General features: G+C 37.8%; 1 protein-coding gene across 1 annotated transcript in view; it reads left to right on the top strand.

The window, feature by feature from the left end:
* BDP1 (B double prime 1, subunit of RNA polymerase III transcription initiation factor IIIB) overlaps positions 1–13,482 on the top strand; it is a 437,422-nt gene that overhangs the window by 362,192 nt on the left and 61,748 nt on the right. Inside the window, exons 37-40 of the mRNA XM_053701442.1 lie at positions 8,260–8,443; positions 8,592–8,661; positions 10,160–10,322; positions 11,759–11,930. Coding sequence (XP_053557417.1) covers positions 8,260–8,443; positions 8,592–8,661; positions 10,160–10,322; positions 11,759–11,930 — 589 coding nt within the window. The remainder of the gene's footprint in view (positions 1–8,259; positions 8,444–8,591; positions 8,662–10,159; positions 10,323–11,758; positions 11,931–13,482) is intronic.

Here is a 13,482-nt window from a genome sequence, read left to right as displayed (position 1 = left end):
AGAGTTCCTTCGTTCCAAATATGAGAGTAATGTTCTTGGGAACCATAATAGATTCCTTATCAATGAAGATTTTTCTGACAGAGGTCAAGAAATCAAAGATTTTCGATTCTTGTCTAGCACTTCAGTCCTCTCCTCGGCCGTCAGTGGCTCAGTGCATGGAGGTAGTCGGCCTGATGGTAGCAGCAATGGACATCATCCTGTTCGCACGTTTCCACCTCAGACCTCTGCAGTTAGACATGCTCAGTCAGTGGAACGAAGATTATGCAGATCTGTCTCCTCGAACACAGCTGGAGCAGGAGACAAGGGATTCTCTTCTTTGGTGGTTGTATCAGGATCATCTCTCCCAGGGAAACTGCTTTCGCAGACCCTCTTGGGTGATTGTGACAACAGATGCCAGCCTTTTGGGATGGGGAGCAGTCTGAGGCTCTCTGAAAGCTCAGGGAACGTGGACTCGGTCTGAGTCTTTTCTGCCTATAAACATTCTGGAGCTGAGAGCAATCTTCAATGCTCTTCTGGCCTGGCCCCAGTTAGCCTCGGCCCGGTTCATCAGGTTCCAGTCGGACAACATAACTTCAGTGGCTTACATCAACCATCAGGGAGGAACGTGGAGTTCCTTGGCCATGACCGAGGTAGCCAAGATAATGCAGTGGGCGGAAACCCACAATTGCTGTCTGTCGGCGAACCACATCCCAGGAATGGACAACTGGGAGGCGGACTTCCTGAGCAGACAGTGTGGAAGATAGGGACAGGATTGCCCCCTCCTCTCCCTAGTATCCAGTGCAACGCAAATCAGTGCCTGAGTGGTCACGCAGAGGGTTCATATAAGGAACTGCAAAAATGTGATAGTTTTGCAAAGAAAGGACGTCAAGCTGCAGATAACTAGTTTGGCTAATGAAAAACACTTGCATCAAACAATTGAGCAATAGGGGCTCTGTTACAGACACCCTTCTCCTGAAAACCATTTTGTTGCTGTTTTTAAAGTAATCCTCTGCTTGCTATAAGAACAACCACTCATGTGAAAGAGCAGAAATTCTTCTTTCTTTCATGTAATTAGCAAGAGTCCATGAGCTAGTGACGTATGGGATATACATTCCTACCAGGAGGGGCAAAGTTTCCCAAACCTCAAAATGCCTATAAATACACCCCTCACCACACCCACAAATCAGTTTTACAAACTTTGCCTCCTATGGAGGTGGTGAAGTAAGTTTGTGCTAGATTCTACGTTGATATGCGCTCCGCAGCAGGTTGGAGCCCGGTTTTCCTCTCAGCGTGCAGTGAATGTCAGAGGGATGTGAAGAGAGTATTGCCTATTTGAATTTAATGATCTCCTTCTACGGGGTCTATTTCATAGGTTCTCTGTTATCGGTCGTAGAGATTCATCTCTTACCTCCCTTTTCAGATCGACGATATACTCTTATATATACCATATATACTCTAAGCTATGGTTGGGCACTTTTGTATAAAGTTCTAAATATATGTATTCAAACATTTATTTGCCTCGACTCAGGATGTTCAACGTTCCTTATTTTCAGACAGTCAGTTTCATATTTGGTATAATGCATTTGAATCAATCAATTTTTTTCTTACCTTAAAATTTGACTTTTTTTCCTGTGGGCTGTTAGGCTCGCGGGGGCTGAAAATGCTTCATTTTATTGCGTCATTCTTGGCGCAGACTTTTTTGGCGCAAAAAGTTTTTTCTGTTTCCGGCGTCATACGTGTCGCCGGAAGTTGCGTCATTTTTGACGTTTTTTTGCGCCAAAAGTGTCGGCGTTCCGGATGTAGCATCATTTTTGGCGCCAAAAGCATTTAGGCACCAAATAATGTGGGCGTCTTTTTTGGCGCTAAAAAAATATGGGCGTCACTTTTGTCTCCACATTATTTAAGTCTTATTATTTATTGCTTCTGGTTGCTAGAAGCTTGTTCACTGGCATTTTTTCCCATTCCTGAAACTGTCATTTAAGGAATTTGATCAATTTTGCTTTATATGTTGTTTTTTCTATTACATATTGCAAGATGTCCCAGATTGACACTGAGTCAGAAGATACTTCTGGAAAAACGCTGCCTGGTGCTGGATCTACCAAAGTTAAGTGTATCTGTTGTAAACTTGTGGTATCTGTTCCTCCAGCTGTTGTTTGTAATGAATGTCATGACAAACTTGTTAATGCAGATAATATTACCTTTAGTAATGTTACATTACCTGTTGTGGTTCCATCAATATCTAATGCTCAGAGTGTTCCTGTTAACATAAGAGATTTTGTTTCTAAATCTATTAAGAAGGCTATGTCTGTTATTCCCCCTTCTAGTAAATGTAAAAGGTCTTTTAAAACTTCTCATTTTTCAGATGAATTTTTAAATGAACATCATCATTCTGATTCTGATAGTGGTTCCTCTGGTTCAGAGGATTCTGTCTCAGAGGTTGATGCTGATAAATCTTCATATTTATTCAAAATGGAATTTATTCGTTCTTTACTTAAAGAGGTATTAATTGCATTAGAAATAGAGGATTCTGGTCCTCTTGATACTAAATCTAAACGTTTAAATAAGGTTTTTAAATCTCCTGTAGTTATTCCAGAAGTTTTTCCTGTCCCTGATGCTATTTCTGAAGTAATCTCCAGGGAATGGAATCATTTGGGTAATTCTTTTACTCCTTCTAAACGTTTTAAGCAATTATATCCTGTGCCGTCTGACAGATTAGAATTTTGGGACAAAATCCCTAAGGTTGATGGGGCTGTCTCTACTCTTGCTAAACGTACTACTATTCCTACGGCAGATAGTACTTCCTTTAAGGATCCTTTAGATAGGAAGATTGAATCCTTTCTAAGAAAAGCTTACTTATGTTCAGGTAATCTTCTTAGACCTGCTATATCTTTAGCGGATGTGGCTGCAGCTTCAACTTTTTGGTTAGAAGCTTTAGCGCAACAAGTAACAGATCATAACTCTCATAGCATTGTTAATCTTCTTCAACATGCTAATAACTTTATTTGTGATGCCATCTTTGATATCATTAGAGTTGATGTCAGGTATATGTCTCTAGCTATTTTAGCTAGAAGTGCTTTATGGCTTAAAACTTGGAATGCTGATATGTCTTCTAAGTCAACTTTGCTTTCCCTTTCTTTCCAGGGTAATAAATTATTTGGTTCTCAGTTGGATTCTATTATCTCAACTGTTACTGGAGGGAAAGGAACTTTTTTACCACAGGATAGAAAATCTAAAGGTAAATTTAGATCTAATAATCGTTTTTGTTCCTTTCGTCACAATAAGGAACAAAAGCCTAATCCTTCGCCCTCAGGAGCAGTATCAGTTTGGAAACCATCTCCAGTCTGGAATAAGTCCAAGCCTTTTAGAAAACCAAAACCAGCTCCCAAGTCCACATGAAGGTGCGGCCCTCATTCCAGCCCAGCTGGTAGGGGGCAGATTACGTTTTTTCAAACAAATTTGGATCAATTCAATTCACAATCTTTGGATTCAAAACATTGTTTCAGAAGGGTACAGAATTGGCTTCAAGATAAGGCCTCCTGCAAAGAGATTTTTTCTTTCCCGTGTCCCAGTAAATCCAGCAAAGGCTCAAGCATTTCTGAATTGTGTTTCAGATCTAGAGTTGGCTGGAGTAATTATGCCAGTTCCAGTTCTGGAACAGGGGCTGGGGTTTTATTCAAATCTCTTCATTGTACCAAAGAAGGAGAATTCCTTCAGACCAGTTCTGGATCTAAAAATATTGAATCGTTATGTAAGGATACCAACATTCAAGATGGTAACTATAAGGACTATTCTGCCTTTTGTTCAGCAAGGGCATTATATGTCCACAATAGATTTACAGGATGCATATCTGCATATTCCGATTCATCCAGATCACTATCAGTTTCTGAGATTCTCTTTCCTAGACAAGCATTACCAGTTTGTGGCTCTGCCGTTTGGCCTAGCAACAGCTCCAAGGATTTTTACAAAGGTTCTCGGTGCCCTTCTGTCTGTAATCAGAGAACAGGGTATTGTGGTATTTCCTTATTTGGACGATATCTTGGTACTTGCTCAGTCTTCACATTTAGCAGAATCTCATACGAATCGACCTGTGTTGTTTCTTCGAGATCATGGTTGGAGGATCAATTTACCGAAAAGTTCATTGATTCCTCAAACAGGGGTTACCTTTTTAGGTTTCCAGATAGATTCAGTGTCCATGACACTGTCTCTGACAGACAAGAGACGTCTAAAATTGATCTCAGCTTGTCGAAACCTTCAATCACAATCATTCCCTTCGGTAGCCTTATGGTAGCCTTCTAGGTCTTATGACTGCTGCATCGGATGCGATCCCCTTTGCTCGTTTTCACATGCGACCTCTTCAACTCTGTATGCTGAACCAGTGGTGCAGGGATTACACAAAGATATCTCAATTAATATCTTTAAAACCGATTGTACGACACTCTCTGACGTGGTGGACAGATCACCATCGTTTAGTTCAGGGGGCTTCTTTTGTTCTTCCGACCTGGACTGTGATCTCAACAGATGCAAGTCTGACAGGTTGGGGAGCTGTTTGGGGGTCTCTGACAGCACAAGGGGTTTGGGAATCTCAGGAGGTGAGATTACCAATCAATATTTTGGAACTCCGTGCAATTTTCAGAGCTCTTCAGTCATGGCCTCTTCTAAAGAGAGAATCGTTCATTTGTTTTCAGACAGACAATGTCACGACTGTGGCATACATCAATCATCAAGGAGGGACTCACAGTCCTCTGGCCATGAAAGAAGTATCTCGAATTCTGGTATGGGAGGAATCCAGCTCCTGTCTAGTTTCTGCGGTTCATATCCCAGGTATAGACAATTGGGAAGCAGATTATCTCAGTCGCCAAACGTTACATCCGGGCGAATGGTCTCTTCACCCAGAGGTATTTCTTCAGATTGTTCAAATATGGGGACTTCCAGAAATAGATCTGATGGCCTCTCATCTAAACAAGAAACTTCCCAGGTATCTGTCCAGATGCAGGGATCCTCAAGCGGAAGCAGTGGATGCATTGTCACTTGCTTGGAAGTATCATCCTGCCTATATCTTTCCGCCTCTAGTTCTTCTTCCAAGAGTAATCTCCAAGATTCTGAAGGAATGTTCGTTTGTTCTGCTGGTAGCTCCAGCATGGCCTCACAGGTTTTGGTATGCGGATCTTGTCCGGATGGCCTCTTGCCAACCGTGGACTCTTCCGTTAAGACCAGACCTTCTGTCGCAAGGTCCTTTTTTCCATCAGGATCTCAAATCCTTAAATTTAAAGGTATGGAGATTGAACGCTTGATTCTTAGTCAAAGAGGTTTCTCTGACTCTGTGATTAATACTATGTTACAGGCTCGTAAATCCGTATCTAGGGAGATATATTATAGAGTCTGGAAGACTTATATTTCTTGGTGTCTTTCTCATCATTTTTCCTGGCATTCTTTTAGAATTCCGAGAATTTTACAGTTCCTTCAGGATGGTTTGGATAAAGGTTTGTCTGCAAGTTCCTTGAAAGGACAAATCTCTGCTCTTTCTGTTCTTTTTCACAGAAAGATTGCTAATCTTCCTGATATTCATTGTTTTGTACATGCTTTGGTTCATATAAAACCTGTCATTAAGTCAATTTCTCCTCCTTGGAGTTTGAATTTGGTTCTGGGGGCTCTTCAAGCTCCTCCGTTTGAACCTATGCATTCATTGGACATTAAATTACTTTCTTGGAAAGTTTTGTTCCTTTTGACCATCTCTTCTGCCAGAAGAGTTTCTGAATTATCTGCTCTTTCTTGTGAGTCTCCTTTTCTGATTTTTCATCAGGATAAGGCGGTGTTGCGAACTTCTTTTAAATTTTTACCTAAGGTTGTGAATTCTAACAACATTAGTAGAGAAATTGTGGTTCCTTCATTATGTCCTAATTCTAAGGAGAAATCATTGCATTCTTTGGATGTAGTTAGTAGCTTCAACATATTTCAAAGCTCTAAGAATTTCCGAAAGACTTCTAGTCTATTTGTTATCTTTTCCGGTTCTAGGAAAGGTCAGAAGGCCTCTGCCATTTCTTTGGCATCTTGGTTGAAATCTTTAATTCATCATGCTTATGTCGAGTCGGGTAAAACTCCGCCTCAAAGGATTACAGCTCATTCTACTAGGTCAGTTTCTACTTCCTGGGCGTTTAGGAATGAAGCTTCGGTTGATCAGATTTGCAAAGCAGCAACTTGGTCTTCTTTGCATACTTTTACTAAATTCTACCATTTTGATGTGTTTTCTTCTTCTGAAGCAGTTTTTGGTAGAAAAGTACTTCAGGCAGCTGTTTCAGTTTGATTCTTCTGCTTATAATTTTAGTTTTTTTCATTATAAGATTTAAACTTTAGTTTGGGTGTGGATTATTTTCAGCGGAATTGGCTGTCTTTATTTTATCCCTCCCTCTCTAGTGACTCTTGCGTGGAAGATCCACATCTTGGGTAGTCATTATCCCATACGTCACTAGCTCATGGACTCTTGCTAATTACATGAAAGAAAACATAATTTATGTAAGAACTTACCTGATAAATTCATTTCTTTCATATTAGCAAAAGTCCATGAGGCCCACCCTTTTTTGTGGTGGTTATGATTTTTTTTGTATAAAGCACAATTATTCCAATTCCTTATTTTTTATGCTTTTGCATTTTTTTCTTATCACCCCACTTCTTGGCTATTCGTTAAACTGAATTGTGGGTGTGGTGAGGGGTGTATTTGTAGGCATTTTAAAGTTTGTGAAACTTTGCCCCTCCTGGTAGGAATGTATATCCCATACGTCACTAGCTCATGGACTCTTGCTAATATGAGAGAAATGAATTTATCAGGTAAGTTCTTACATAAAATATGTTTTTGAATGACTTGTGCCGTGTTGTTCTACCTGATGTGGGAAGTTCAAGGTAGAAAATGCATTGGGGACTTTTCCATTATCTGTGTCATTTACACCACTGATGCCTAATAACATATGTAATTGGTAGCCAACTTTGCTTATATCCCACTTTTTCTGTAAGAAACTGCACAGAGTTGTCTGTACTAAGTGGTACAAATGAATTGAAACAGTGATCTGCAAATGTAACTTTTGTTTCCAGGTTTTGTAAACTTGCAACAAAAAAATAGACAGAAGTGAGAAAAAAAACCACATACATACACAAAGGTTCATTCATTCATTCATTCATTCATTCATACATTCATGCATGCATACATACATACATTCACACAATCAAAGTGCCAAAAATGATCAACATCAAAATGGTGCTAAATCACCAATTTTATAAAACCTTAACTGGATATGAAACCCACATTTTTTTCTTTTGTGATTCAGATAGAGCATGCAATTTTAAGCAACTTTCTAATTTACTCCTATTAATTTTTCTTTGTACTCTTGGTATCCTTATTTGAAAGAGCAGGAATGTAGGATTAGGAGCTGGTCCATTTTTTGTTCAGCACCATGGATAGCACTTACTGATTGGTGGCTACATTTAGACACCAATCAGCAAGCTCTACCCAGGTGCTGGACTGAAAATTGTCTGGCTCCTAAGCTTACATTCTTGCTCTTTCAAATAAAGACACCAAGAGAACAAAGAATAAAATGATAATGGGAGTAAAATTGCATGCTTTATCTGAATCATGAAAGAAAAAAATTGGATTTCATATTCCTTTAACTGGACCACGGAGTATGTGTAATTAGAGCACTTCAGATGACTATTGCACAAAAAAACAACCAAACAACGTAAGGCAAACAAATGCTGCAATCTCAGAAGTGAATATCAGAAGTATGTCCAGCCCCAACTAGCAATGTCATAAGCCAATGCGAGGCTGGGCAAACCAGTAGGTCCACAAATGGGATGACAATACAGTAACTAGAAGAAGCTTTGCAGTTTAGACTGCAGAGTTTCTGAACCTAGGCTCTCATTGAACAAAGAAGCTTCTGTGAAAAACGTGCCATAGGTTTAACAAGCAGATGAATTGCAGGGGGTGAGGTTTCTCACTGTTCACATAAAGCATTTTAGTTTGAAAAATGAATGCTCTTGTGGTAAATAAAACCTACTGCTTTTATGCTGGTGGAGGCCTCCAAATACAGCTGCAGAATTACCCTCAGCCACTAATCTTTCTTTAGGGCCAAGTTATGCACATCCTGTTAGTTTCAGTATCATTTGAAACTGTTTTTATTTAACCATGTTTTACATACAAATTTATTTTAATATGTTTGGCTGTTCCTGTTTAATATGCAATGTATAGCTTCCCTTGTGCTCTATATTACTTTTTAAACATGAATTGTTTTACAGGTCAGTGGAAAATGGCCACCATCCTCTGGGCCTACAAACTGGGAGTAGATGTCTTGCTAAATCCGAGGAAGAAGAGCCTGGCATCTTTGTGCTTGAATGCCTACCTTCCCACACATCCCATCAGGGTCTACCTGTGCAGAACACGGCTCCCATAACTACAAATTGTTCTGAACCATTTAGCCAGGTAATAGAATTGTCTATGCCCACTTTATGCAACTGTAATATTGTAAATTAGTTTGTAAACAGAATTCAAACTTTTATATTTTGTGATGTATAAAAAAAAAAAAAAAAAACTTCTTGGCTGATTTTTCAAATTCTAATTTTTTTTATAGTGTAAAAGTACAAGTGAGCAAGGAGATTCGCAACAGGATTGCACAGAGGCCCTCAAAGACGATATTTCAGGTTTGTTGGAGCCATACATTAGTGTTCAGATCACAATATTTAACTTGGTGTAGAACAATTACCAGCCCTGTACACGCAAGACTTGATACGGCCACATACGTTTCTTTTTTCTTAAAGTGATGTTAAATCCACGCCTATACAGCCGCTAGGATTTACCATCACTAAAAATAATAAAAAACGGCGTTAATCTCACTCTAACTGTGCCGATTGTATATCCCTAACTCAGCGCCTGTGCTAGGATGTCAGTTAACATGCATAGCTATTGGTTTAGAGGAGGAAACGTCACCTCATTGAAGAGTGCTGTGCCGTGTATGGCCAGAGGCGCTGAGTTAGCGTTATAGTTTCGGCACAGATAGGGTAAGATTAACACTAGAAGCTAATGTTTATTTTTAGTGATGGTAAATCCTGGCTTTTCACAATTTTACAAATTGACTTAACTAGCTATTGGATTTACTTATATAATATTTTTCTTTAACATTGATTTTGTTATACGCTTGAATTTAACATCACTTTAAGGTTGTAGGGGCTTACATGTGCCCTCTAGAAAACTGAGATTTTATTTAACTTTTTTAATAAACCATGAGTTTCACCCATTACAAACTGTGTTTTTCAGTAGGCTGTAGCAGTGAGCAAAGAATGGGGTCTGAGATAAAACATCTTTGTAGTAACAAAACTTTTAAAAAGTTAGTATATTGTCACAGTTAAAGTCAATATAGATGAATCGGTGCCTGGTTTTTAATAATCCTATTAAAACAAGGGCACTTTTTATTCATCAAAATTTACATTTCACTCGTTTTCTTCAAAAACGTACCTTTTAATCCTGACAGCTGCTCCAGCGATTCGCCCGGCCGTCCGAAACCTCTTCATACGCCAGAAATGACGAATCCGGCTTCCTCCAATCACGACTTTCCCCCGGGGGAATCATGGCCTGAGACAACGCCGTGATTGGAGGAAGCCGGATTAGTCATTTTGGACCCGCGAAGAGGGCTTGCGACGGGCGGACGAAGTGCTGCAGCGGCTGTCAGGATAAAACGATACGTTTTTGAAGAAAACGAGTGAAATGTCAATTTTGATTAATTAAAGTTCCCTTGTTTTTAATAGTATTATTAAAAACGGGGCACCAATTCATCTAAATTGACCTTCACTTTAAATGCTTTTTCAAAGGACATTAAACAACTGTCTTGTTTTTGTGTAAAAAATCTGCTTTGTCCCACTCTCCCTAGAGAGGCCAAAATGCAAGATCTGTAACATGCAAATCCAATAGCAATTTGTAGAATTGTGAAAATCAATGTTAAAGATGGATATTATATTATATATATATATATATATATATATTTATATATATATATATATATATATAGATATATATATATATATATATATATATATATATATATATATATATATATATATATAATATCTAACAAATTTTTTTATTTTTTTTTGAAAGTCAAATTTCCTAACTTGTTTTATACTTTCACAAATAATTTTCGTGCAGTTGATTGTCCTCCAGAAGAAGCAACATTTATTTTAACTCTAGTGGAAATCCCTATAAATCCTGAATACCCTTATTCGTGTGATTCGCTCAGTGCTGAGGAGCCTCTTCCTGCACCTGTGTTAATCAGCCCGGTTTCCTCTGAAGAAGTAACACAAGATCAGAGGTGAGAGCCTGCTCGGCCAATGGCGGAATAGTAGTTATAGTAATGTTGTTTAAATGCACAGTATATGGGTAGATCACATTTTGTTTGTAAACTTATCTGATAAGTTTTTCTTTATTACTAACAGTAGTTTAAATTAACAACTGGATTGTAATCTAGCCCTTTGAGTTTCCAGACTTTCATGTTACCATGATATGAAACTCAACTTTTTTCTTTCACGTTTCAGATAGAGCATGCAATTTTATACAAATTTTATACAATTTTCTATTTTACTTTTAATTTGTTTTTTTCTTCGTTCTCTTGGTATCTTTTATATAAAAGCAGGAGCCGGACAATTTCTGGAGCTCTTATCCATTTGCAAGAGCACTAGATGGCAGCACTATTTCCGACCATGTAGTGCTCCAGATGACTACCTAGGTATCTCTTCAACACACCTCATGGGAATGAAGCAAATTTTATAATAGTAGTAAATTGGAAACATTTTTAAAATAGTATGCTCTGTCTGAATCACAAAAGAAAAGTTTTGGGTTTCATATACATTTAAATTAATGGCCATTAAATTTGTCATTTCAACAATGCTTGAATTTTTTTGATTATTTAAAGTTTAACCTTTTTGCAATATTGTATTTGTGCCACTTTTCCCAGTGAGGATTGGGTTAATACTTTTAGCTAATTTATATGTGAGCTTTCTCCCATCCCCCTCCTCCCTCACATTCTCTGTACTCATTTGTTCTATTAAGGTGGATAATCTGTATTGCATAAACAATCATGGTAGTTTAGGCATGAATATTATTATTGTGTGTGTATAAATATATACTTATGTTAAGCTATAAGAGATTAGAACAGAATATATGGCTACCCCTGTCTCTTATCTTAACTGCAGTTTGCAAACAGAGTTCATGCTATATCTGCAAATAATGTTTTTGATTGGTTAGCAAGGGTTCTTTTGTTCTGGGGGACAGGAAATACAGCAAAAACAAAACAATATGTAAATTTACCAAAATAAAGCAGTATTATTCATTGCCTCATTTTTATCAGATATAAAGGTACATTATCATGTAGCTTACAGTTTGTTTAATGTCTCTAAGCTTTCAGCCACATGAGATGAAACGTCATTTCACATACCACCGTTTATTTTCCTGTGTTTTGTTTTTATAGCAGAATTACAAACCAATACATACATTTATGTCTTATGATTTATGTATGTTAAGGAAATGTATGCTTAATAATCGATTATTCTTCCTAGTCCTGTCCTAGTAATGGGGGGTAATGGATGCATTGCGCAAGCTTTGAAACTGCCACCAGCTCTTAATACTATTGCATTGTCTTTTTATCAGGCATTTTTTGGTTATGCAAATCTACTGTATTTAGAGTCCTTTAACGTCACAATTTTTACTACAGTAGATAATAAACAAATGCAAACATTTTGCTTTGCACAGTACTGAACCCGCTTCAGCTGCAGTTCCTGATTCAGAGTCCTGCTCCACCATCTGCGTTGAAGAAGACTCTGTGTGGTCATTAAGTCAAATATCAAGAACAAGAAATTCTAGTGGAAGTGATGAGATTCCTCCTACACCTTGCAAGAAACCTTCTGAAGATGACAATATTATGGTAAGAAGCAAGTTTTTTTTTTTTTTTCCCCACTGTCATAAATTCCAGCTCTGCAACATAACATAGCAATGAAGGTGAGTTTGTTTTTGAGAAGGATATATAGTAATGCCATATAAATGGTCCTCAGAATTGTAGACTTTATGGTTGCACAATGTTTGAAAATCTGTTTAATCTCTTAAAATAAAATCTGGATCCCCCATATTTCATTGCTTACAATAAAAGAATATTGTATTACACATACTTTATTAATTTTGCTAGCTTTTGCTGTGAAAGACAGTATATAGCCAAAAGTAGGTGGACACTCATATTTATTGAAATGGACTCTGGAACGCTATCACAAGCTAAACATGCTACCTAGAGGATTGCGTTTAAATAAATACCCTTCTTTTGAAGTACAGGATACAGAGTTCATTAAAGATTGGAACGAAGTACTGGCTGAATGCTCCATAAGGCTAATGCTATTAATCATCAAGTATAAAACTTCTGAATTATCCAAGATACGTGACAAAATAGTGCAATTGAAAGTTACATTGGACCAATATACTATGGACCCAGATTACGTGGTATTTGATGTACTATTGAAGGCAGCTGTGGAAGATGAGAAGAAAGAAATCATACAAACGAAACATGTCCAATATCTAAGAGATTCTGAGGATTATAAGAAAAATCAAGTTTTTGTTTGAAAGAAAAAGGACAGATCCTGGAGAGACAACAGTGGTTTAAGGAACTCCCCACCAAAAAATCCTAAAAATAAGAACAAAAAGAAAGTGAACTTTGTGGACACTGAAGCTGAATTGATGGAGGAAGACAGTGATCATCAAAATAGTGACATTAATTCAGATCAGATTATTGTTTCTACCAATACTCCAGAAGCACAAAGTGCACAAGAAAAAACTGTAGATAAAAAGGGAACTACACAAATTATGAATAAACAGAAACAGGGAGGTGACACCAGACCTAAGGAAAGACGTATAGAATATTGTAAAAATTCATGGACTAGGTACACTAAATCTAATAGAACTCAGGCGGGTTGAACCAGAGAGAGAGAATGGATGCAACAGAGACCATGAATCGGGTTTTTCACAACACCGTAGAACAACCAGACGGAGGGGGGGCTCAAAAAGAAATCAGAGGAAAAAAATCAATATCAATTAAAAGCACAGAGAGAATAGGGGATAGAGATGTAATTACATATGGTAATATTATTGATCTCTCTGGTACTGATCTTGATATGGCTGAATATGAAGTATTGCAATTAGGCTTAAATTTTGCACCTACAACAGACCTTAATCTATTTCAATACTTTGCTAAATCTTAATCGTTTGGTACGTAACTTAACTCTTAAGAGAAACTTTGGTCAACAGCTGACAGAACAAACTATTGTTGAGATGAGAAATGATGACACTAATCCAAAATTAAAATTTGATGAATTATGTACAGTTCATGATTTGGAAACACTTGATACAGAGGGATCCACACAACAATATAGAGATTACCCTAGTGACACTATAGGGAACACTATGACAGTTAGGTCTACATTTTCCCCACTTCA

This window comes from Bombina bombina, chromosome 2 (genome assembly GCF_027579735.1).
Source record: "Bombina bombina isolate aBomBom1 chromosome 2, aBomBom1.pri, whole genome shotgun sequence".
NCBI lineage: Eukaryota > Metazoa > Chordata > Amphibia > Anura > Bombinatoridae > Bombina > Bombina bombina.
This window is presented reverse-complemented; position numbering and strand designations above follow the sequence as displayed.